The sequence below is a fragment of the Rhinoraja longicauda genome, chromosome 17 (genome assembly GCF_053455715.1).
Source record: "Rhinoraja longicauda isolate Sanriku21f chromosome 17, sRhiLon1.1, whole genome shotgun sequence".
Classification (NCBI taxonomy): Eukaryota; Metazoa; Chordata; class Chondrichthyes; order Rajiformes; family Arhynchobatidae; genus Rhinoraja; species Rhinoraja longicauda.
In genome coordinates, this window is record NC_135969.1 from 26,589,405 (window position 1) to 26,614,232 (window position 24,828).

Consider the following 24,828-nt stretch of genomic DNA (forward strand, 5'->3'; position numbering starts at 1 on the left):
TGGTATGAACGTCGACTTCTCCAACTTCAGATAGCTCCTCTGTCCCTCCCTTCCCCTCCTCCTTCCCAGATCTCCCTCTATCTTCCTGTCTCCACCTATATCCTTCCTTTGTCCCACCCCCGACATCAGTCTGAAGAAGGGTCTCGACCCGAAACGTCACCCATTCCTTCTCTCCCGAGATGCTGCCTGACCTGCTGAGTTACTCCAGCATTTTGTGAATAATTCCTTTAAATCTACTTTTGGTCTGGCAATCTTTCATCGACCAGGAACAATTGACCTCCCAACCCACCTCTTGTACCCCAACAGCTAGGCCTGGAATAAACGTATTGCACCTTATGTGACCTGCGGCCTACCTGCCTCATGAAGCACCCAACACCATGCCCCAATGTAAATACCGCTCACCTGGAGCAGCCGATCTCACGACCAGACCATTGAACCTGACCATATAGAGGTAGTGACCTCCTGGTAGATCCGACCGATAGTGTGAACCAACAGGATCTGACAGCCACACTGGAACTGGAACCTATGGTTGCAGCAGACAATCCAGACAATCTTGATCCACATCAGTTTGCCTACTGTCACAACAAGTCCACAGCAGATGCCATCTCCCTGTCCTTATACTCATCTCTGGAACATCTAGATAGCAAGACACTTATATCAAAATCCTATTTATTGACTATAGCTCTACCTTCAACACTATAACCCCAACCAAAATCATCACCAAACTCCTGGACCCAGGACTCAGCAAGACGAAGTAGCTAGTTATTGATTTCAGGAAGCGTGGTGGAGTATATGCCCCATTCAGCATCAATGGCACCGAATTTGGAAATGGTTGACAGCTTCAAGTTCCTTGGCATTAATATTAACAATGATCTGTCATGTCCAACCACATTTAAGTGACAGCCAAGAAGGCACCCCAATGGCTCTACTTCCTTAGATTGAGGGAATTTGGCATGTCTCCAATGATTCTTACAATCTTCTGCAGATGCACCGTAGAAAGTATACTGTCGAGTGGCATTACAGCTTGGTTTGGGAATGGCTCTGCCCAAGACCGCAAAACATTCCAGAGTTATGGATGTAGCCCACTCCATCACAGAGAAGGAATGGGTTACGTTTCGGGTCAAAACCCTTCAGACTGAAGTGTCGACCCGAAACATTCAACCATTCCTTCTCTCCAGAGATGCTGAGTTACTCCAGCTTTTTGTGTCTATCTTCAGTTTAATCCAGCATCTGCAGTTCCTTCCTACACAGTCCATCACAGAGACCAGACTGCACACCATTGACTTCATCTGCACTTCAGAATTCTTCAGAAAAACAACCAACATAATCAAAGGCTTGTTCCACCCTGGAAGTATTCCTTCTTCTCCCTGTTCCTGTTGGGTAGAAGAAGCTTGAAAGAGCACACTACCAGACTCAGGAACAGCTTCTTCCCCTGTGTAATCAAGCTTCTGAATTGTCTCTCCATAAGCTAGGTACTGTCACATTCACCTCTATCCCATTGCGGTCATTGGACTTTGTCTGTGGAATTGGTGCACTCCAATGCTGAGAACTATATTCTGTACTCTGTATCTTCCGCTTTGCTAAACCTAATGTACTTGAGTTTGCTCTCCTGCTCCAAGACCATGTTACCCGTCTATCACATACCAGACTTTGTCCACCACCTCTTTTCTTTCAGTTTTCTTCCCCCCCCCCCCCATGCCCCCACCCACCACAATCAGTCTGAAGAAGGGTCCCGACCCAAGACTCTGGATCAGTTCCTGTGGACCAGAGGGTAGCCAATGTAACTCTACTTTTTAAGAAAGGAGGGAGAGAGAAAATGGGAAGTTATAGACCAGTGAGCCTTACATCGGTAGTGGGGTAGCTGCTTGAGTCAATTATTAAAGATGTAATACCAGTGCATTTGGAAAGCAGTGACAGGGTTGGACAAAGTCAGCATGGATTTATGAAGGGGAAATTATGCTTGACTAATCTTCTGGAATTTTTTGAGGATGTAACAAGTAGAATGGATGAGGGAGAGCCAGTGGATGTGGTATATCTGGACTTTCAAAAAGCCGTTGACAAGGTCCCACACAAGTGGTTAGTGTGCAAAATTAGAGCACATGGTATTGGGTGTAGGGTGGCATGGATAGAGAACTGGTTGGCAGACAGGAAGCAAAGAGCAGAAATTACCGGGTCCTTTTCAGAATGGCAGGCAGTAACTAGTGGGGTGCCGCGAGGCTCGGTGCTGGGACCCCGTTTATTTACAATATATATTAACGATTTAGACGAGGGAATTAAATGTGACATCTCCAAGTTTGCGGATGACACAAAGCTGGATGGCAGTGTGAGCTGCAATGAGGATGCTATGAGGCCGCAGGGTGACTTGGATAGGTAGGGGGAGTCGGCAGATGCATGGCAGATGCAGTATAATGTGGATAAATATGAGATTATCCATTTTGGTGGCAAGAACAGAAAGGCAAATTATTATCTGAATGGTGTCAGATTAGGAAAAGGGGAGATGCAACAAGACCTGGGTGTGCTTGAACATCAGTCACTGAAAGTGAGCATACAGGTGCAGCAGGCAGTGAAGAAAGCTAATGGCATGTTGGCCTTCATTGCGAGAGGATTTGAGTTTTAGGAGCAAGGAGGTCCTACTGCAGTTGTACTGGCCCTGATGAGACTGCACCTGGAGTATTGTGTGCAATTTTGGTCTCCTAATTTGAGGAAGGACATTATTGCTATTGAGAGAGTGCAGCGTGGGTTCACTAAGTTAATTCCCGGGATAGCGGGACTGACATATGATGAAAGAATGGATCGACTGGGCTTGTATTTACTGGATTTTAGAAGGATGAGAGGGGATCTGATAGAAACATTAAAAAATTCTTAAAGGATTGAACAGGCTAGATGCAGGAAAAATATTCCCGATGTTGGGGGAGTCCAGAACCAGGGGGTCACAGTTTAAGAATAAGGGGTAGGCCATTTAAGACTGAAATGAGGAAAAACCTTTTCACCCAGAGACTTGTGATTCTGTGGAATTCTCTGCTACAGAAGGCAGTGGAGACCAATTCACTGAATGTTTTCAACAGAGAGCTAGATTTAACTTTTAGGACCAAAGGAATCAAGGGATATGGGAAAAAAGCAGGAACGGGGTACTGATTTTGGATGATCAGCCATGATGATATTGAATGGCAGTGCTGGCTCGAAGAGCCGAATGGCCTACTTCTGCACCTATTTTTCTATGTTTCTATGAGGTCATCAATCCATGTTCTTCAGAGATGCTGCCTTACCTGCTAAGTTACACCAACAGTGGGTCTTTTTTTGTAAACAAGCATCTGCAGTTCCTTGTAGAAACAAGGAATTGTAGTTGCGATTTAATACACAAAAGGACAAATTGCTGGAGTAATTCAGCAGGTCAGGCAGCATCCCTGGACAACATGGATAAGTGATGTTTCAAGTTGAAAGCCTACTTCAGATTGATTGCAGGGGAGGAGTAGAAAGTTGGAAGAGGGGGAGGCAGGACAAAGCGTGGCAAGTAATAGGTGGACACAGGCAAGGGGGGGAGGATGGGGTTGATGGGCAGATGTTTGGAACAAAGAACAGAGATAAAAGCAGAGGTCTGAACAGGATTGAAGAGATGCAAATTGTTGCAACGTATCTGAGATGCTAGAACCTTGGGTAAACGCAAAATGCTGGAGTAACTCGGGACCCCACCCAAAATGTCACCTATCCATGTCCTCAGAGATGCTGCCTGACCTGCTGAGCTACTCCAGCTCTTTACGTTTTACAGGCCTCATCAGTAGGTCTGCAGAGGTCTGTGCACCCAAAAATCCAATCTGAGGTTCCTAAACCATTAGATGTGCTCTCTAATGAACACCAATTTTGATATGTTCGCGTCAGATGATCCCAACTTGCACTGGAAACTTGGCTATGACCTTTCCAAAGCCATCAAGAATGCATAGAGACCATTACAGACCAACTTAGAGTCCCAAACATCTGTTGATTGTAGCTTGTTATAACATGAAAGCTTTGCTGCAAAGTGAAATCAGGCAGAATCACTAGCAAGGCGTATCTTTCCACAAGCTCAAAGCATGGAATTTATTAACAGAGAGTCAGTGGAATAACGTCATGCATCCCAACAGCCTCGGGTGTACGTGTACCCACAGTCACCTAGGTCTTTCTGAGAGGGAACCTGCAGAAACAACTGGCCCGGATGGAGTCACGGCTGTGTTCTCAGTACTTCCATCGGCCAGCTAGCAAGACATCTTTAACCTCTCCAATCTTAGATTCCCACCTACTTTAAGAAGACACTATCATCCTGGTGCCGAAGAAAAACAAGGTAGTGTACTCAGAGAAAACTCAGGGAAAAAAAACCTAATATGACATTCCTGCTTTTATAACTTCCAATGATCCCAAAGCACTTTCCACCCAATGAACAACATTTGGGAGTGTGCTCCACGTTACGATGCAGAAAAGCCTGGCAAACCATCTGTGTACAGCAATGCGTAAATAAATCTATTATCTGGGGATGTAGATTGGGAAATATGCCATACCATTATTCAAGCAATGGGATCTTTGATGGCATCTCCAATGCCCCATAAAAGTCGAGGTGTCAGATTAATTTATGTTCTCCAGGAGCATAGATGAATCTACATTATTCCGGAATTAACATTTATAGAAGCATAACCATATATCATACTGTCAGGGATGTTGCTGTAGGTAGATCACGCTCCTGATTTTCACAGCTTTCACTCTGTGCAGCTAGTAGAGTCAGCTTTCGATGGCAGTAATCAGCAAGATCCAGTACTGCCTCCTCTGCAGACTCGCACACATCCTGCATATAAAACAATAGAGTTGCTTTCACCGATGGCTGAAAAGGGTTGTACAGTTCACAACTTTATTAAATCCAAATATATCCTTAACATCGGGTGGCGCCGTCAGCGATGGCAGCCTCGCCTAGTCTGTCTGTCTTTCCGTCGTTTTTGTTATTTTTACTGTGTTTTAAAAAGTATGTGTTAATGTTCTCCGGTTTGTTTTATGTAGGGGCTGGGGAGTGGGGCGATCGGGGAGAAACTTTTTTCAATCTCTTATCTTGCCGGAGATGCCATTTTTTTCCGGACCGAATCTCCGGTTGCTCTGCAGCCTAACATTATGGAGCTGGTGGCCTTGCTCGGGACTGGCTGAGCCCCACCGCGAGGCCGTGACTTACCATTGGAGCCTGCGATCCCTTGCCTGGGATCAACACTCCAGCCTGCAGATTTCAACATCGAGGAGCTCGCAGTCTCGGGTAGAGACTGATGTTGCGAAGCTCCAAGCGGCAGGAAGTTCGACCAGCCCCAACTCGAGAGTCCGATCGCCCGGTGCAGGGAGCTCAGATTCCCCTGATGCGGGAGCTTGATCGCCCCAGCGGGGAGGGCTCGACTGCCGGCTGCGGGAGCTAAGATCGTCCCGACAACAGAAGGTTCGAGTGCCCCAACCATGGGAGGACAAAGAAGGGAAGAAGAGGGAACTTTTTTTGCCTTCCATCACAGTGAGGAATGTGGGGGAGTCGCTGTGGTGGATGTTCATGTTAAAAATATATTTGGGTGTCTTATTGCTCTTTATTGGTATGACTGTATGGCAATCTGAATTCCACTGTACATTAATTGGTATATGTGACAATAAATTTGAACTGATAGATAACTCATTGTTGCTTTGTTGAGAACCAAAAGTTTAGCAATGTTGCAGGTTTAATCTTTGAACTTTGGTGAAATTGTCAATTCATAATTAATTCAGAATTGGTAATATTAATTTCCATTCTCCATAACCAATTGGTGAAATATCAATTAAAAATGAAATACATTTTGGCAGAACTAAACCACACTGGCTTCAAAATGGTGAAAAGAGAACTTTACAGGAACGTCAAATACTTATCTGTTAATACAGTGTAAATGGAAACTTTTGGACTTATTTTTGTATGAAGAGACCCGATGTGAGAGAGAAGTAAAAAGGGTTAATTGATTTAAACTAAGGACCATGAGAAATAGCTGACCTGACTAAGAACCGCAAGAACAAATAGTGACATTCCGAGGATAAGGGCAAGATATCCAAAGAACTAGGAGAGAGGGCAAGATGACCAGAGCACTAGGGGAGAGGGCATGAACTACTCTGTACTGCGCATGCCTAATGAGATAAATGAATATTGCAAAAACGCCCCGCATGACAAGATGCCTCATTTAAATGTACATGCGATGTATGATGTGGGAGGCAACAGGGGCGGTGACGGTAGATTGTGCACCTCAGTGCTCCGATTGGAAGGAGCCCGAAGGGGAGGAATTTAAGATGTGACAATTGTAAAGTGAAGTGAATAAAAAGAAGGGATTTTCCCGACCTCGGTGTGTCTTGAGAGGGAAGGCACCCAACTCTGCAGACTTGCAAATAAAATACTTGTTTCTCTAGATTGTCTCGAGCATCGTAATTGTGAGCACTCACATTTGCATCTCACAGCTTGGGGGCTCGTCCGGGATCGCCACTCCGGCCGGCTGACGGGAGTATACGGAAGAAGGGACGGTGCACCCCGCTGAGTTCAGCGGTCTCAGACTCCTTGCTTGCCGTCAGCGGTTTGAGCGAGTGATACCTGGACCAGAGACTCGAGAAACAAGTGGGAGGACCAGGAAATCGCGAGGAGCTAAATCGAGTGATTCTTGTGCACAAGACCCGGGTAAGAAAACTGACTATTAAGTGCTACTCGGGCGATTACAGCTAAGATCGGAGGGGAATTCCGATCGGGAGAATAAAAGATCAGAGGGGAATTTCCGATCGGGAGGATGGGCAGTGAAAACGGAAAGCCCAAAAGGGAGGGGAAGGGCGGTAAGCCCAACCCCCGCATTCCGCCTGATAGTCCGTTGGGGCGAATGCTGAGCCATTGGGGGCAGGGAAAACCCAGGGATTGGAGAAGACAAAAATTATTAAGTTCTGTTATTTTGATTGGCCAAAGGAACCAATAAAAGGGAGTTCAGTCTGGTGGCCACGACTGGGCTCCGATGAGGATTGAGTACGGCAGGCACTAAATGTGTTTGTTAATTCAAAAGCTTCCCCTAATCTGGAGGAAAGTTGTTATGCTTGTAAGGGGAAAGCGAAGAATAAATCACAGGCTTGCCGATGCCTCGGAATAAATATTAAAGGAATATAGTAGAACTATAGAAGATAGAAATAGCGTAATAGGTAGCACAGTGACTATAGAGACGGAACGGAGTGAGAACAAGGACTGCATTTAAACTGACTGACCAAGTGCACTAACATAAGACGAATACAATGAATAAAATAACTGGATGATTGGAATGAGAGATCACTACCTCAGTTGCTTACGGAGGCCCAGAAAGTGTACGTGCGGAGGGATGAGGAGAAACAGAAGGGAAAGGCAAAGATTATGTTACAGGCAGTAAAGCAAGTAGTAGACAAGGAACAGGGAGGTACAGGACGGTGGGGGAGTTACGCCCAAGGCAGAGGGAGAGGAGGCGGCAGAGGCCGTGGAAGAGGGGGATATGGAGAAGGTTACGGCAGGGGCCGGGGAAATACGGGTACGGGACAAGGTTGGAGGACAGGGCCTTCAAAATGTTATTTTTGTAATAAGGAAGGACACTTCAAAAGGGAGTGCCCTGAGCTTGTAGCGGAGTCCCGCACGTACAGTATGATGGAAAATGAATAGGGGGGGTCAGGGGTTCCTGTCCGTGGGGTCGAGAGACTATAGAAGGGAGCCCCTGGTAAATTTAAAAATAGGACCCCAAGGAGAAGATACGGTGTTCATGGTAGATTCAGGAGCGGAGCGATCAAGTGTGACCAAAGTACCAACAGGTACGGAGGCAGGACAAGGGAGAGTAAAAATAACCGGGGTATGGGGAACTGTGATGGTAGCTCCCGAGATAGGAGGAGTGAATGTAAGGTATGGAAACGGGGAGGCGGTAGAGGACCTGATCTTAGTACCCCAGGCTGGCGTAAATTTAATGGGCAGAGATTTACAAATACAATTGGGAATAGGCACAGCACCGGTAGAGGGAAGAGTAGTGGTCCAGTTGTATACTCTGTATAGATGGAAAAAGATATAGTGGATACGGTATAGTGAATGGGGAAACTATGGAGGAAATTGAAAGTGGCAGGCTGCCTGATAGTTGGTCAGCCCAATCTTGTGAATTATATGCACTAATGAGAGCTTTGGAACTATTGGAGGGAAAGGAAGGAACAGTGTATACCGACTCAAAATACGCCTTTGGGGTAGTACACACCTTTGGGAAGATCTGGAAAGAGCGAGGAATGACAACAGCTCGGGGGAAAGAATTAGCGCATGAGCAATTGATAGGACAGACACTGGAGGCCTTGCAGAAACCAGAACGGGTAGCCATAGCACATGTGGCAGGGCATCAGAAGGGTAACACCCTGGAAGTCCGAGGAAATAGGGCAGCGGATGAGGTGGCAAAGAGAGCAGCCACAGATCAGACGGTAGAAATGATGTCACTGATACCTTTAAGGGAACCAGAGGAAAAGATACCTATCTTTGGTGAAAAAGAGCAGGAACACATGAGAGAAATGGGAGCCCGGCGTACCCCAAATGGGAAATGGTGGACACCGGATGGAAAGCAGCTATTGAACAAAGAAATTATAAGGGAGTTATTAGGGAGGCTGCACGGGCAAAGCCATTGGGGAACACAAGCCCTCTGTGATACCCTCCTCAGGACCTACGCTTGCCGTGGGATGTATACCATGGCCAAACAAGTCATAGGGGGTTGTGTAATATGTCAGCGGATCAACAAAAAAATCATGAGAGCAGTCCCAGGAGGAGGACAACCATTGGCAATAAGGCCCTTCCAAAGAATACAGGTAGACTTCACCGAGTTGCCCCGGATACAGAGATGGAAATACCTGTTAGTGGTAGTAGACCATTTCACTAGATGGGTAGAAGCATTCCCTACAGTAACTGCCACCTCACAGTCGGTAGCCAGGGTATTATTGGAGCAAATTATACCCAGATATGGGATTGTGGAAACAATAGACTCAGATAGAGGGACCCATTTTGCCTCTAAAACACATAAAATGATATGTGAAGCATTAGGAATTGAATGGAAATTACATACACCATGGCATCCCCAGAGTTCCGGAAAGGTGGAAAGAATGAATGGCACCTTGAAGATCCAAATCACCAAGTTAGTAGAGGAAACATGACTCCCCTGGACTAAGTGCCTTCCGATAGCCTTGTTAAGAATCTGAACGGCACCTCGGAAAGATATAGGGGTATCCCCATATGAAATGTTATTCGGGCTCCCGTACTTAGGAAAGATAGAAGGGATCCCAACAATACCAGGGAACGACGTGTTCTTGAGGAACTATTTACTGGCAGTATCTCAATCTCTTGCAGAACTAAAAACTAAAGGATTATTGGCCCAGAGCCCGCCACTGGATTTTCCGATTCACTCAGTCAAGGCTGGAGACTGGGTACTAATAAAAACGTGGAAGGAAGAAAAGTTGCGACCTAGGTGGAATGGACCCTACCTTGTGTTATTAACCACCGAGACAGCAGTATGAACAAAAGAAAAAGGGTGGACACACGCAAGTCGATTTAAGGGTCCCGTGGAGGCCCCACCAGACAATATCAGCCCGTAGACGGCACGTGGAGGAAAGGAGCCATTGACTTTGGTATTCACCAAGATCCCGCACGGAAAATGAAGACTTTGTGCTGGTGGATCGGGTGCTGGGTGGTTATCCAGGTTGTGAGTAATGTAACATGCATAAAAATAACTATACCACAGAATAGAAGGGCCACCACCATCCCATTTGATGTATGTGAAGGAAAATGGTGGTGTGGTCATAGGATGTATGTATGCACCCATCCCTGTAAAGATTGGCACGAGGTATTCACTTCATCCAGAGAAGGGTGGCATAAGCCCACCTATCAAACTGATAGGTGGAGAGTATATCAAAACCCAAATGAGGGATTGCCAGGACGTGTATATGTAAGCATACAGAGGGTTCAAATGAAGGAAAGTGGTAGGTATTGGATATGTGCAGATAAAACAGGGAAGGACGCATGCCTGAGGTTTGAAATAAAGGTAGAACGGGACGGATATATGGTAAAATATGAGGATAAGGGGGCAATGTTCCAGATAGAAGACAGTCAGAGTAGGGATCCCTGGGCAACCCCAGCACCACCTGTAGTCCACAATGTCACCACGGAATATGAACCTAAGGATTTAAATATAATGATAGTAACAGGAGAAATAGAATTAATGCAATTGTATGGGGAGGGAATACCAACAGGGGGAAAGGGAACCAACACCTGGCTTACCTGGATGATGTACACGGCCAGAAGTATGCAACAAACCAATTGCTATGCCTGCGCCGGAGCTAAGCCTCAGCTGGTCCCAGTACCATTTCCCCTGAATTGGAATAGGACACCTGGGGCTATGTCATGTATACTACAACTATTCACGAATCCCATACTACCAAAGAATGAGACCTGCCAGAGCTACCATTACCTATTCCCGGCTAACAACAACAACACGAAGAGCTGCAGGAAAGACCCTCGACCTCCCCCATTCACCATTCCCCTCGGGGAGGAGGGATTTGAGTGCTATACAAGATATAACCCAGATGGACAGGAAATGGGGGAGGTGCTAAACTGCAATCAGATGTATAACATTACAGCTGAGGAACAGGGGTCACTGTTCAGTAGCTCCTGGCTGAGAAAGCAGATAGTCAGTAGAGCCGATGTCTGGTGGTGGTGCGGAGAGGATACCCTGTGGCCCCGGCTACCAGGGTCATGGACGGGAACCTGTACCCTTACACAACTAATGATGCCCTTCACCATAGCAGTAGAGCATGCGGTCGAACTCAATGAAGGAGGCCGACGACAAAGGAGAGAGGTGAGAGGATCATTTGACACACACTATCGATGCAATAGGGGTGCCAAGAGAGGTACCCGATGAATTCAAAGCCAGAAACCAGATAGCTGCAGGCTTTGAGTCCATACTCTTCTGGTGGTCCACAATTAATAAAAATGTGGACTGGATAAACTACCTATACTACAATCAACAACGCTTTATAAATTACACTCGAGATGCGGTTGAAGGATTAGCGGAACAACTGACAGCTACCAGCCTAATGGCCTGGCAAAATCGCATAGCCTTGGACATGCTCCTGGCTGAGAAAGGGGGGGTGTGTGTGATGTTTGGGGAACAATGTTGCACCTACATCCCCAACAACACTGCTCCTGATGGGTCTGTGTCAAGAGCCCTAGCAAGTCTCACCTCCCTCCTGGACCGGGTTTCTAGACTCCTGGTTTGGGAAATGGAAGCACATCTTTACATCAGCCCTAACATCAGTGGTAGTTGTGATGGGGTTGATGTGTCTATTCAGATGTTGTATCATTCCCTGCATACGGGGGTTGTCTCAGCGATTGATAGAGACAGCCCTGACAAAGAACGACATCGCCATGATGGCCTGTAGAGTAGAGTATGACCAGCAGGAGGAATATAGAGAGGCAAAGACTCTGCTGTTAGCACTAGAAAAGGAGGAAATAGTATAAATCAAAGTAGCGTGGCATAAGAAAAAGGGTGGATTGTGAGAGAGAAGTAAAAAGGGTTAATTGATTTAAACTAAGGACCATGAGAAATAGCTGACCTGACTAAGAACCGCAAGAACAAATAGTGACATTCCGAGGATAAGGGCAAGATATCCAAAGAACTAGGAGAGAGGGCAAGATGACCAGAGCACTAGGGGAGAGGGCATGAACTACTCTGTACTGCGCATGCCTAATGAGATAAATGAATATTGCAAAAACGCCCCGCATGACAAGATGCCTCATTTAAATGTACATGCGATGTATGATGTGGGAGGCAACAGGGGCGGTGACGGTAGATTGTGCACCTCAGTGCTCCGATTGGAAGGAGCCCGAAGGGGAGGAATTTAAGATGTGACAATTGTAAAGTGAAGTGAATAAAAAGAAGGGATTTTCCCGACCTCAGTGTGTCTTGAGAGGGAAGGCACCCAACTCTGCAGACTTGCAAATAAAATACTTGTTTCTCTAGATTGTCTCGAGCATCGTAATTGTGAGCACTCACATTTGCATCTCACACCCGAGAAGGGACAGAGCTCCAAAAACGGTTTCAAAGAAATTTTGCCCAAATATATAACGTTTTTAGAAATTTAGTGCTCTTAACGTAAATCTGTCCTCACCATTTGTATGCCCACTAATCTGATCTTACTGTTTTAACTCTGAGAGGTGATCTTGGCTATGATGACGCTTCTGGAACCAAGAGGTGGGACCCTGTATAGTAGCAGGGTCTCAAGTCACGTAATCATATGATGTCGCGGCCCATAAACTAACCCTATCCTTAAAATGTTAACAGATGCCCAAATCCTCTCTCCAGTACTACCATCTGTCAAAGCCGTCAAGGTTTATCCAGTGTTTCTGAATCTCACAAACCTTAAGGGACTAAAAACCAAAATACATTTATTAGACTTTTAATTCTTTTCCTAATGTTTCAAAACATACAAACATTAAGATTAACACAAATAATGTTTTAAAAAACACTTATTCTTTCCTTTCTTCTCAGCAACCTTGCAATCAGTATTCAAATAAATGTTTGGATCCAGGAGCTGCTTCCTCAGAACAAAAGCGGCTCCAACACTGGATTTCACACAAAGTTCATGACAGAATGCACTGGGAGGAGTTTGGGCGGCACAATCAGGACTTTTACATTCTTGTCAAAATGCTAGCCTCCTCTCGATCAGCAAATCTAAGTAATTGAAACGGTGTTCAATAGTCCCTAAACCTTTGGACTCCAGTAACATGTCACATGAGCTTTTGGAAAACCCCAGTATAGATTTTTTTGCTTTGCAATTATTTTTCAATGCAAGGTAAAAAAAATAACAGCACTATGGTGAATGATAAGACAATAGTTGAACTTCCAAGATCATTTTTATTTGTTTGCTTCAGGATTAGTTATACAATATACTTAATGGTTAAGCATGCCATACCTACCTTGTGATAAAAGATAGTTTCCAAGAGGTTAATAATTGATGCTTCATGATGGATCTATGCAAGGCAAGATAAACTAAATTAAGACAGCCCAATATAATGTTAGTGTGAACATTCTGAAGGTAAAGAATATTACATATTATACACGGTCTTTATGAAGATTACATACAAACTATGTTATAGAAAACGGTGAATATTTGAAAAGTGAGTAGTCTATCCAGCACCGATGATATCAGTCCACCACAGCTGCAACATTGTCTTTTACTGGCTGTAAAAACCAAGTTCAAGTTCAAGAGAATTGAACTTGAACAATGAAATTGTTCAATGAGAATTGAACAATGAAAATTGATTCAAAAGATTCATCAAACAGTAAATAAACTTTCACACTCATGGTTTGGATGATCAGCTTATTTTATGCATGTACTTAATTTCTCATCAATTTGCATTTTTAATGATATTATGAAAAGTTATTCAGAAATATAAATTAAAATTCAGCCTCCAAATTGTCCATAAACATTTTAAACAAACTAGTTGAGGAAACCAGGGAGATGGTGGTAGATTTCCGCAGACGCAGCCAGGTCCCCCCGACACCGGTGAACATCCAGGGAATGGACATCGGGAGGGTGGACTCTTATAAGTACCTAAGTGTTTACCTCAATAATAAATTGGACTGGACCGAAAACACCAATGTACTATACAAAAAGGACCAGAGCAGACTTTATCTGCTGAGGAGACTCAGGTCCTTTGGAGTTCAGGGGGCACTCCTAAGGACCTTCTACAACACGGTGGTTGCATCAGCCATTTTCTATGGAGTCGTCTGCTGGAGCAGCAGCATCTCAGCGACGGAGGGGAAGAGACTTGACAAGCTGGTCAGGAAGGCCAGCTCTGTCCTGGGTTGCCCCCTCGACAGTGCAGGCGGTGGGAGAGAGGCGGTTGATGGCAAAGTTAACATCGCTGTTGGACAACGACTCCCACCCCATGCAGAACACTGTCACTGCACTGAGTAGCTCCTTCAGTGACAGACTCCTTCACCCCAAGTGCGTGCAGGAGAGATATAGGAGGTCCTTCCTTCCCACTGCTGTGAGACTGCACAACCAGCACTGCTCCCAGCAGATGAGTCAACAGTAACAGTTAAGGAATACACAGTAAACTGATGACAATTTATCCTTGTCTTTACTTTTATTTATAATGAATGATCTCTTGCTATCCACTTTGCTGCTGTAACACTGTAAATTTCCCCAGTGTGGGACAAATAAAGGAATATATTATATTATATTATGGCATTTTATTTTTGAATTGCCAGTGTTGAGGGGATATCACTGAACTGACTGTTCATGTCAGCATTAAAACTTATTACAGTAAAATGCTGTCTAAACATATCCATAAATTATACAATTTCAGTACAAAATAGCACAAAACGTTTAAATTCCCCCATTACTGTGAGCTGGTATGGTCTTTATCCATAAATGTCAATACACTGGCAATTTGTCTATTTTACAAATACTTGGGTGATTGAAAAGACAACTTATGTATGACTCAGGATTGAAGTCATTCTCAATTTGTGATATTTTTCGTAAAAATGCTATGAATCGAATTAATGTAAAAATCATAACCTTTTGAGTAAACAGATCACTCTATTGCTCTCTTGGTCTTCTTTCTACATGCATCAATTTGATTGAAACTGACATTGCTGAAGAAAAAAAATGATTCCCTCTTCAAAAGAACTTTGTGCAGATCCCAAGATGGATCAGGAGAATGTACAACAGAAGATGTGTAAAAACAAAATAATTAAATGGAAGGACTCTGTAACAATTTGTCTTCAGTCCTTTAAAAAAAAAGGAGAATGTGTTAAACGTGGTATAGTTTATACCAAAAGAGTATTTTTATGCAGCACTGTGTACAATGTGGAAATCTTGTCCTCGTGCAAGTGTAATGTTGATAGCAAACTGGTGGATCCATGAGGAAATGCCAGCTAGCGATGGTGGGCACACTCATGGATCAGAGTCTAGGCTATTATGCAAGATGTTTAACAAATAGATACATTTTAGTATCTTCATGCTAGCCAAAACTGGCACTCATGGTGTTCAGTTGAACCACTTAAAAATGTAGACAAGGCACATGTTTGTTTTTCATTTATCTATCATTTAATTATTCTTGCAGTTAATTAACTGCAGTTCTGTGTTTAAAAATAAGACCAGTATCAAAATAAGACCATTCAGTGAAGAAATTAGATGAAATTCTTTCATCCAAAGAGTTGCAAACCTTTGGAATTCACTGATTGGGGAGACTCAGTCACTGGATATAGTTAATAAAAAGATGGATGTATTTTCCATCACTAAGGGAATCAAGAGATAAGTAATTAGTGGAGGAATGTGGCACCAAGGTAGAAGGTCCAATTTAACCTTGGTCGATTCCAATCAAGCTCTTCAGAGAAGAAACAGTTCATGCCGACGTACATAAGACGGGACATCACCTTGGCTTGGCTAATAAATGCCAAGTAACACTAATGACTACAAGCCCTTGGGATTGTCTATTTCCACCAAGAGAATCTAACCATCTCCCCTTTTCAAACAAAGGCATTACAATTAAAAATCATTCACAATTAATATCAATAGCATCTCAAATGGAAGCGCCTTTACCTGCTTGGCATAGACATCCCCGACTCACTGCCACCCTTTCCCTCAAAATATTTGGACTAGCCAAGACAGCTGTTCATCAACACCTTTTCAATGACAATTTCAATATATGCCGTGGAGAAGTATTATTTCTATCAAGGATATTATTTCCTGCTCCACAATTAAAGTATTTAATATTCCGATTCCAGGTGGAAGTAGAGTAGGCTTCTTGAGGTTTGATTAGTTGCTAAATTTATAAACATTGGCTGCTAAAACTATCCGATCGAAACTAATGCAGGCAAGGTTATTTCCACTTATTCCATCCAAAAAAAAGCCAACAATCTCACTCACCACCATATATATTGGAAATGTGCTCTTTGGATTGAAGTCCTGGAGCTGACACAATATAGGAAACACCTTCTGCTTCCAAACTTCCACAGCAATGAGCTCATGAATCAGTATGGGGGCCTGCAATGAAATCAAGTTCTAAATGACAGCTATAAAACCCCACAGGAGCCCTCAAAACAGCATATAGTAAAAGGATCAAACAATAATTCAAATTGCAACAGGATAGGAATCGGGTATCTTAACCTGTGACCAGGAAAAAATACTTCTCTCTTAACTAACACTGATTAGTTTCACTTGCTTTGAATTTGAAAATCAATTTACCGCTGATAATATTTTAGCTATTTTTAACAGCCTGACATTCCTGTTGGCAGGAAGGATTCATGCAGATAATGCATTCAGCAGAAAAGTATCGCTTTTTTTGCAGAGGCAAGATTGATAGAATTCTGACGCATTTTTAACCCACACATCAGAAAAAAAAGAATCCATTCTTGTATTTACAGTACTTTATATTTTTATTCAGCTTTCTAACATGGGTAATAGTCTGCTTTTGTTATTCAGTGAAATATTTTCAACCTTTTCCTGCATCCCAAAATGTTAAACAACATCTGAAAATAAAAATCGAACAGCTTTATTTGTGCTTAGTAGAAAAGCAAATTAAGAAATGTATTGGGAGAAAAAAAATTAATGTACCAGATGATGACATCGTCAAATGTGGAAACAATTAGTGTTGTAACGGGTTTTAAAGTAAGAACAGAAGGAGGGAGAAGTAAGATCAAAAGTGAAGCTCTGTGAAATACAGGAAGGAAGGAAAGATTAAATGAAAAGGTTATGTAAATTAATAAAAAAGTGTCCAAAATAGTAAAGTACCAGTTTTGTGCAAGTCCACAAATTGCCTTGACTGAGAAATTCTGGCAACCATATTAAATCCAAGAGTAGTGAAGTTGAGAAATCTGAGTAGATATGAATTAGAAAGAGTGACTAGGAGGATTTGGCAGAGGTTGTTCGTGAAAGTGATTTGTGATGGACTGGGAGTAAAGGATTTTATCGCCAAGCTGTAAAAGGTTTGCTGGTCTGTTGATAGCAGTAATCAGTTGATTGCTGGTCTGTTGATAGCAGTAATAGCTTGTTTATGATTGGGTGTTTTGAAGATTGAGTGAAAGACAAGATAAAGCAGACAAGCAGTCAGGCAGGAGGCAAGACGATGAGCGAAGGTGTCGTGAAACATGTTGGTTTCTGAAGGTCAGTCAAAGGCCATCAACAGCAAAGTAGATTGTGGGATTGAACACAAGGAAAACTATTTAAGGAAGGATCTACCTAGAAAATGATTGTCATCTTATACTCTTCAGAGATGGTAAAGGTACTTTGCAGGGGGCTATTAATTAATGTTGAGCAAATTATTTTTAGAAATGGATGTGCCACATGATAGAATTTATAGACCAAGAACTTTACAAAAATGTCCATCTTCCCAGTCCAACCATTGTTAACTTAATAAGTCCAGGTTTATGGCATGCTGGTTTAATTTTTTTAAATTATTTAATTTTTTTGTAATAAATAAAAATACTAAGAGAAATTACAAAAGCCATGTCATCTTTTCCTAAAAAATCTTCATGGTTTGAGCACATATGTGTCAGGAGACTTGTCTACTTCACACCATTCTCACATGAAGAGAAAAAAAAGAACACCATTGTCTATTTCCATTAGATTTCAAAACTGAATTTCCTTCTATTTTTATTCTTAGGCCTTGAACCACCAAATGTTTATGTGGTTTAAAAAATCTGGTCATGGGGCTTTCACGTTTTTTTTCTTATGAATGTTGAAAAACAATGGAGGGATTACTTCTCTTCCACAAAAAAGGGGAATAGTTGGTATATGTCCCAATGACCTCACAGTAAAAAGAGCAAAATGCTCACTGAATTTTCCATTTCACGGATAAGGAATTCAAATGATCCTTACATTGGATCATTAAATAATTAGTTCAAATCATTAAACTTGTTAGCCGTATTAATGGAGAGAAAAAGACCAATCCTGGATATCTAAAATGTTGAGAAGAGTGAACATCCACAAACATCTGGAACTAGATGTCAGTTCTGCTGTCAGAATTTGACAAATGGTCCACGTCATACACTTTAGCTTATTTTTATCTCTTTAATAAACTCAAATACCTTCCCAAGCGAGTAAATGTGTTCTTTGACAAATTCATCTTCTTCAGCAGTGGCACTGATGATGGCCTGCATATTCAACTTTTCAATATATTCATGCTGTCTGAACCACCTATGAACAGAACAGAAGGGAAGAATAATGAAAAGAGAAAATGAAAATGAAAAGAGAAAATGAAAATGAAAAGATGAGAAAGTGAGTCACAATCTTCAGCGGACATAGTACAAAGAATGAAATTCTATGCACAAGAATATTTGAGCATATTACAGATTTATAAGGAGAAAAAGCAACATCTTACATTGTTAATCTATTAAAAATGTTGAGCACGTCATTATATGGCCATTCGACACATCAAATCAACCTCACCATTCAATCATGGTGATCTATCCTTCCCTCTCAACCCCATTCTCCTGCCTTCTCCCCATAACCCCTGACACCCTGACCAATCAAGAATCTGTCAATCTCCACCTTAAAAATATCCATTGGCATGGCCTCCACAGCCTTCTGCGCTGTTATATTGTTATATCCTCCATTTGGATTGCATTGTCGTGGCCTCCCCTGCCGTCTGCGGCAATGAATTCCACAGATGCACCAACCTCTGACTAAAGAAATACCAACTCACCTCTTTTCTATAGGTACGTCCTTTTATTCTGAGGCGATGGCCTCTGGTTCTAGACTCCCCCACTAGTGAAAACATCCCAGACTCTCCACCCCCACCCCCAGACTCCCTCCTCCCCTGTCCCGGACTCTTCTCCTCCACTTGTCTTGCTCCTCACCTGCTCCCCTTATGGACTCCCCACCCCCACTTGGACTCTCTTTCTCTCTGTGTCGACCCCTTGACCCAAGCTCTCTTCTCCACCTCTCCAGCCTCTACCCCACTCCTCCTCACACTCTCGCCCCATCCTCCCCAGGACTCTCACCCTCTCCCAGACTCCCTCCCCTAGACACCCTCCCCTCACCCTGACCCCTCTCCCCACCCCTTGACCTCCCTCCCCTCACCTCTCTCCCCACCCCTTGTCTGATCTCTCTCCCCACTCCCTGACCTCTCTGCCCACCCCTTGATCTCTCTCCCCACTCCCTGACCTCTCTCCCCACCCCTTGTCTGATCTCTCTCCCCACTCCCCACTCCCTGACCTCTCTCCCCACCCCTTGTCTGATCTCTCTCCCCACTCCCCATTCCCTGACCTCTCTGCCCACCCCTTGACCTCTCTCCCCACTCCCTGACCTCTCTGCCCACCCCTTGGGCTCTCCCCCGTTTTCTTCCCCTACACCACTCACCCTCTCCTCCCTACATAACCTCGGAGTCTCTCCGGCGGATCCCCGTTAACTCCCCCCCCCCCCCGCCCCGCTTCCTCACCGCGGGCCGCCGATGTCTCTCAGCTGGAACTCCTGCAGGCTGCCAGCGTACCCGGCGGCCTCCGCCGGCAGGAGCACGGCCATGGTCGGGCTGCTCAACTCCGCCGCCATGGCTGATCCCAACCGACGCCGTTCCCATGGCAACTCCAACACCAGCGGTCGCGCACGCGCAGCCGCCGGGCGGAACGACGCACGGAGACAACGAATGGGAATAGACTTATTTCTGTGACAAAAACAACATTTATTTTGCACTGATGTCTTTTTATTTTGCAGTCTTTTTTTCCTGTTGACTGCCTTTCAGAATGTTATGTGGGATATATCTGTAATTTATGTTTTTGAATGCTGGGCATGTATGATGCTGTTGCAATTTTGCAATGTATTTGTACTTCACTTTACAGTACCTGTGCACGGGCTATGATTGGAGTACTGTGTAGCTCCAGCCACCACATTTTTTACAATTTGTAACTTCACAAGAAAGGGCAGAGGCGGCAAATGGGAAGAGGCGGCTGGGGGGGGGGGGGCGGGGGCGGTGCCTACCGAGCACACACCCTCAAGAGGGCGCGTCCAGCCGCAACCACGCCCACACCTGGGCGTGTCAATCGTGTACCACGCCCCAACAGTCGGGCTCGCGTTTGGCCCCGCCCACGCCCACGCGAGTCCACCTGCAGCCACGCCCACAACGGGCGAGCTGACGTTGGGTCCCGCCCACGCCCACGCGGGTCCACCTGCAGCCACGCCCACAAAGGGCAAGCTCACAGAGAGCTTAAATGCACTTGTTCTCTGGAGAAGCATTGCTCCCTATGTATGCACCACATGATTTTATTTAACTCTATCCGGTACACAGCTTCCACTGCTCGAACGAAAACAAACCAAGTCCACCCAGTCTCTCTTCACAAATGGAACGCTCCATCCCAGGCTATATTCAGATGAATCTTCTTTGTGCCCTTTCTTGTGAAGTTACAAATTGTAAAAAATGTGGTGGCTGGAGCTACACACAGTACTCCAATCATAGCCCGTGCACAGGTACTGTAAAGTGAAGTACAAATACATTGCAAAATTGCAACAGCATCATACATGCCCAGCATTAAAAAACATAAATTACAAATATATCCCACATAACATTCTGAAAGGCAGTCAACAGGAAAAAAAGACTGCAAAATAAAAAGACATCAGTGCAAAATAAATGTTGTTTTTGTCATAGAAATAAGTCTATGATATTGCAAGAGATTGACAATGGTTCGCAGTGTTCCATTGTCGAGGTAGGTTCAGAGTTGTGCAGTTTGGCTCAAGTTGTAGGAAAGTAGCTGTTCCTTAACCTAATGGTATTCAGGGTTCTGTATCTTCTGCCCAACGGTAGTAGTGAGAAACGTGTAAGGCCCAGATTATGGGGATCCTCGATGATAGATCCCAGCTTCTTGAGGCCGCACCTTGGGTAGAAGCTGTAGGTGATGGGGAGGGCTGTGCCCGTGATGGACAGGCGTGAGTCCGCCACTCTGCAGCTTCTTGTGTCCATGTGCATTGGAATTGCCATACCAGGTCATAATGACATACCAGCTAGAATACTTTATGCAGGTATTCCATGAATTTGTATGGTGATTAATGCAAAGGGCAAATCATGCTGCAGCAGTGTATTTACCTGTTCACGTCATTAGTTAAACTTGCGCTTAAACCATATTTGGCCACAAATAGAACAGAACATTGGGAGAAGCAGGCATCTTAGTCATGGAGAGAGAGAGAAACCAACAGAGTTCTGGTTTGCTACAAGGGTAGAGATTACACTTTTCAAATGATTCTGTTTCCCACATCATTCAAAAGGGACTGAAAACGTAGATGAATTAGAGTTACAGAAACAAAGACAGACCAGGACTAAAATCAGCCCTGGCATTTAAAGCAAACCAGGCCAAACTGGTTGCTGAAAGATGAGGGTATGCAACTTTGCAAATAACACATACAAATCAAAGTAAATAAAAATAAATATAAACAAGCAACGGATAAAGTGTTTGCTATTTTGACATTGATTACATTGCTGTTTTATATAATTTGTTCATGAAGACAAGCCCACCAGCCCTCAAGTGCTCCAGCCCCTTAGGCATTTGCCAGATGGCTGGTCCAGCCTACACAGTGAGGATCGCAAGGGAAGTAAATGGAGGGGAAAAAAAGTTGACTGATGGCGAGAGAGGTAAAGCAATGCAAAGAGGTAAGAAATAAATGCTTTACTTTGAAATCTGCCATTCTTAAATTCAACACCTGATAAAATTAAACTCTAATCAACAATAAGAAAGTAAAGAAAAACTACTGGAGATATTCAGTTACGTCAGTGGAAAGAGAACCAGAAATAATTTTACAGGTAAATGAGGTTCCATCATGGCTGGGTCTGTCTTCAGGAGATTTCCTTACAAAACCACAAATGGGGCTAATTTGTAGGTTTTCTATTCTTCATCATACAGATTCTGGTTCTTCTGTATCTAACAAGAAGCTCTAGTTGATCAGCATGACAATGCTTTGTACCTTATTTGCTTTTCAGAGCTCATCGTTTTATGCCCCAATCCTATGCCATGCACTTAAGCACACAATTAGCCTTGTACTTCTATGCAACACTGAGCATGGCGCTGTACAACTGTCCTGCTGCAGTAACACAAGGATTGTCTCAGTTACTAATGTTACCAAAGGGAGAATGTCCCAGGAGCTATTTAATTCCAAATCTGGAAAATGGATTGGAAGCTGAAGTTAGGAACATTTAAAATGCTCATAGGATTTTAACTTTAAAAAATTTCTTTCAGGTGACATCTGCTTGGAAATTTTTTATTTCATTTAATGACATCATTTGGTATTTCTTTTAGAGTGCTATTAGAGTGACTTATCATAAAATAAAAAAGAAATAACGTATTTATATGATTCACAAAGCATTTTACAGGCAATTGCTTTTAGACTATATCTACTTTAGTAATGTAAAATACTCATGTTGTACAAACAGCGAGTTTATAATAACCAAATATTCTCCTTGAAATATTTGTAAGATAAATTTGCCTCGTGTTCTAGAGAATAAAAACAACTGCTCACAACAGTAACTAAAGATTTTTATGTTCACCTGAGAGGGGTGTTGGAACATTATTTTAAGGACTTATGACCTTCATAATGTAGCATTTATTTCAATTTAATTGTTAATCAACATTATGTACTCAATCTGTTAGAGCAAGACTTAAACCCATATGCTCAGCTCGCTACCAGTCCAACAAGTCAAGCTAATCAAATTAGAAATGTATTAGTTGATTAATGAGAAACAAGTCATGTCAAATGCATTGCCAAATGCACAAGAACAGTGAAGTACAAGTACAATGACAATCTTGTTTGTATTAATATCACAGGCACATAGATTTAGACAAATGCAAGAACATAAATTATTCATAAATTACACATAAATTCAATAAGACAGTGAAAAGAAAAAGACAGTGCAAACAAAAAAAAACATTCATACAAAATATGCCATTGAAACCAAGTCTATGGGAATGCAAGAAGTGGCCCGTGGTGTTCTGTTGCTAAAGTAGAATAAGGGGTGTGCAGATTGATTTAAGAGCCTGATTGTTGTAGGAAGTAGTTGTTCCAGAACCTGGTGCTATGGGAGTTCAGGCTTTGTGCCTCCAGCTAGCAGAGGGTATGGCCCGGATGGGTGGGTGGGTGGGTGGGGGGGTCCTTGATGATTGCTGCCTCCTTGTTGAGGCAGTGCCTCACATAGACGCATATGATGTCGGTTAGGGTTGTGCCCTGATAGAGCAGGTTCGCCACCTCCTGCATCCTTTTGTGTTCCTGCTGCGTTGGAATTAACATACAAGGCCATGAGGCAAACAGTCAATATATTTTCAACAGTGCATCTGTAGAGGTTTGTTAGAGCATGGGGCGACATGCACAATCTCCTTACACTTCTGAGGATGTAGAGGCACTGGTACGTCTTCTTTGTGATTGCATTTTCATGCTGGGTCCAGGACAGGTCATCCCAGATGTTACCGCCCTGGAATTTAAAGTTGCTAACTCTCTCCACTGCACACTCACCAATGAAATCTGGCATGTGTTCTCCCGACTTCTATTACTGAAGACATTGATTAGTTCCTTGGTTTTGTTGACATTGAGTGAAAGGTTGTTGTTGTGGCATCAGATGTTCTATCTCTCCTATATGTTGACCATCACCACGTGATTTGGCCAACATCACTGGTGTTGTCGGCAAATGTGTAGATGGCTTTGGAGCTGTGCTTAACCACACAGTCATGGCAGTAAAGAGAGTCAGGCAGAGGACTAAGACTTGAGGTGCACCTATGGTGATGGTCAGTGAGAATAAGATGTTGTTACTAATCCAAACTGATTGAGGTATGCCAATGAGGAAGTCAAGGATCCAGTTGCAAAGGGAGGTGTAGATGCCCAGAGTTGGTGCTGTGATAGGTTTGGAGGGGATGATTGTGTTAAACACCCAAGTGTAGTTAATAAACAGTAGTCTGACAATTGTGTTCCTCTTTTCAAAATAGTCCCGAACAGAATGGAAAGGCACCTGTTGTGGTGATAGGTACATTGAAGTAGATCAGGTCATTTCTAAAGCAGGAGTGGATTTGCACCAACCTCTTGAAGCAGTTCATTGCAGTGACGTAAGTGCTACCAGACAGCAAACAGTGTCGAAGGTTATGTGTTGATGGCAGTTCACCATCTTTTTCTTCCAGCTAGTCTGTTCGAAAACCCCGTGATGATGAGGAAAACTGGGGCATGCTGTTTCATTCTTGTTGATTACAATACTAATTTCTTCAAGTACTAGCTTGATCTCAAGCTGTGGTGGAATTTGGTTTGCAGTCAGGAAGTCGGCGAAGAACTCCTTCAGTAGGTAAAATAATCTGCCCTTAACTACCAGATGTTACAAGTCAGGGAGTAGGACTGGGACAAGAAGGCCAGGTCGGAACATCATGACGTTGATCATGATGTTAGTACATGGATATGCAATGAATGAAGGGATGTGAACTATATGCAGGCAGATAAGAATTGATCTTTGCGTCATGCTTGGCACAGACATTGTGGGCTGAAGGGCATGTTCCTGTGCTGTTATACATTCTATGTAGCTGCATCTTTCTCCTGATGTTGCCGTCTAGTCCATGCAGTGGATGGGAAAACCCTTGGGCTGAAGCACCGTGTGCGGAGAGTGGGGATAAGCCATATCTCTGTGAAACGGGGTGCACTGCAGTCCCTCAGATACAGCAGTCTTGGAAATGCAAATGGAAGCAAATGAAACAGGATTCATTCTACCAGTCTGTGCATTTCCATCCCAAAGCAAAATTCTGCAGATGCTGAAAATCTAAAATAAAACAGATAATTCTGGAATTAGTTAGATGGGCA

At 43.5% G+C, this 24,828-nt stretch overlaps 1 protein-coding gene across 2 annotated transcripts in view; it reads right to left on the bottom strand.

Annotated features, from left to right (window-relative positions):
- Positions 1-19,594, bottom strand: part of zmynd10 (zinc finger, MYND-type containing 10) — a 41,797-nt gene extending 22,203 nt beyond the window's left edge. The window contains exons 1-5 of one of the 2 annotated variants that reach the window (XM_078414426.1): positions 19,463-19,594; positions 18,111-18,219; positions 15,952-16,068; positions 12,989-13,042; positions 4,676-4,810 (exon numbers count right to left, since the gene is read on the bottom strand). In XM_078414426.1, coding sequence (XP_078270552.1) covers positions 4,676-4,810; positions 12,989-13,042; positions 15,952-16,068; positions 18,111-18,219; positions 19,463-19,572 — 525 coding nt within the window. In that variant the 5' untranslated portion in view covers positions 19,573-19,594. The remainder of the gene's footprint in view (positions 1-4,675; positions 4,811-12,988; positions 13,043-15,951; positions 16,069-18,110; positions 18,220-19,462) is intronic. The other variant, XM_078414427.1, reaches the window with a different exon arrangement.
- Between the last annotated feature and the right edge of the window lie 5,234 nt (positions 19,595-24,828).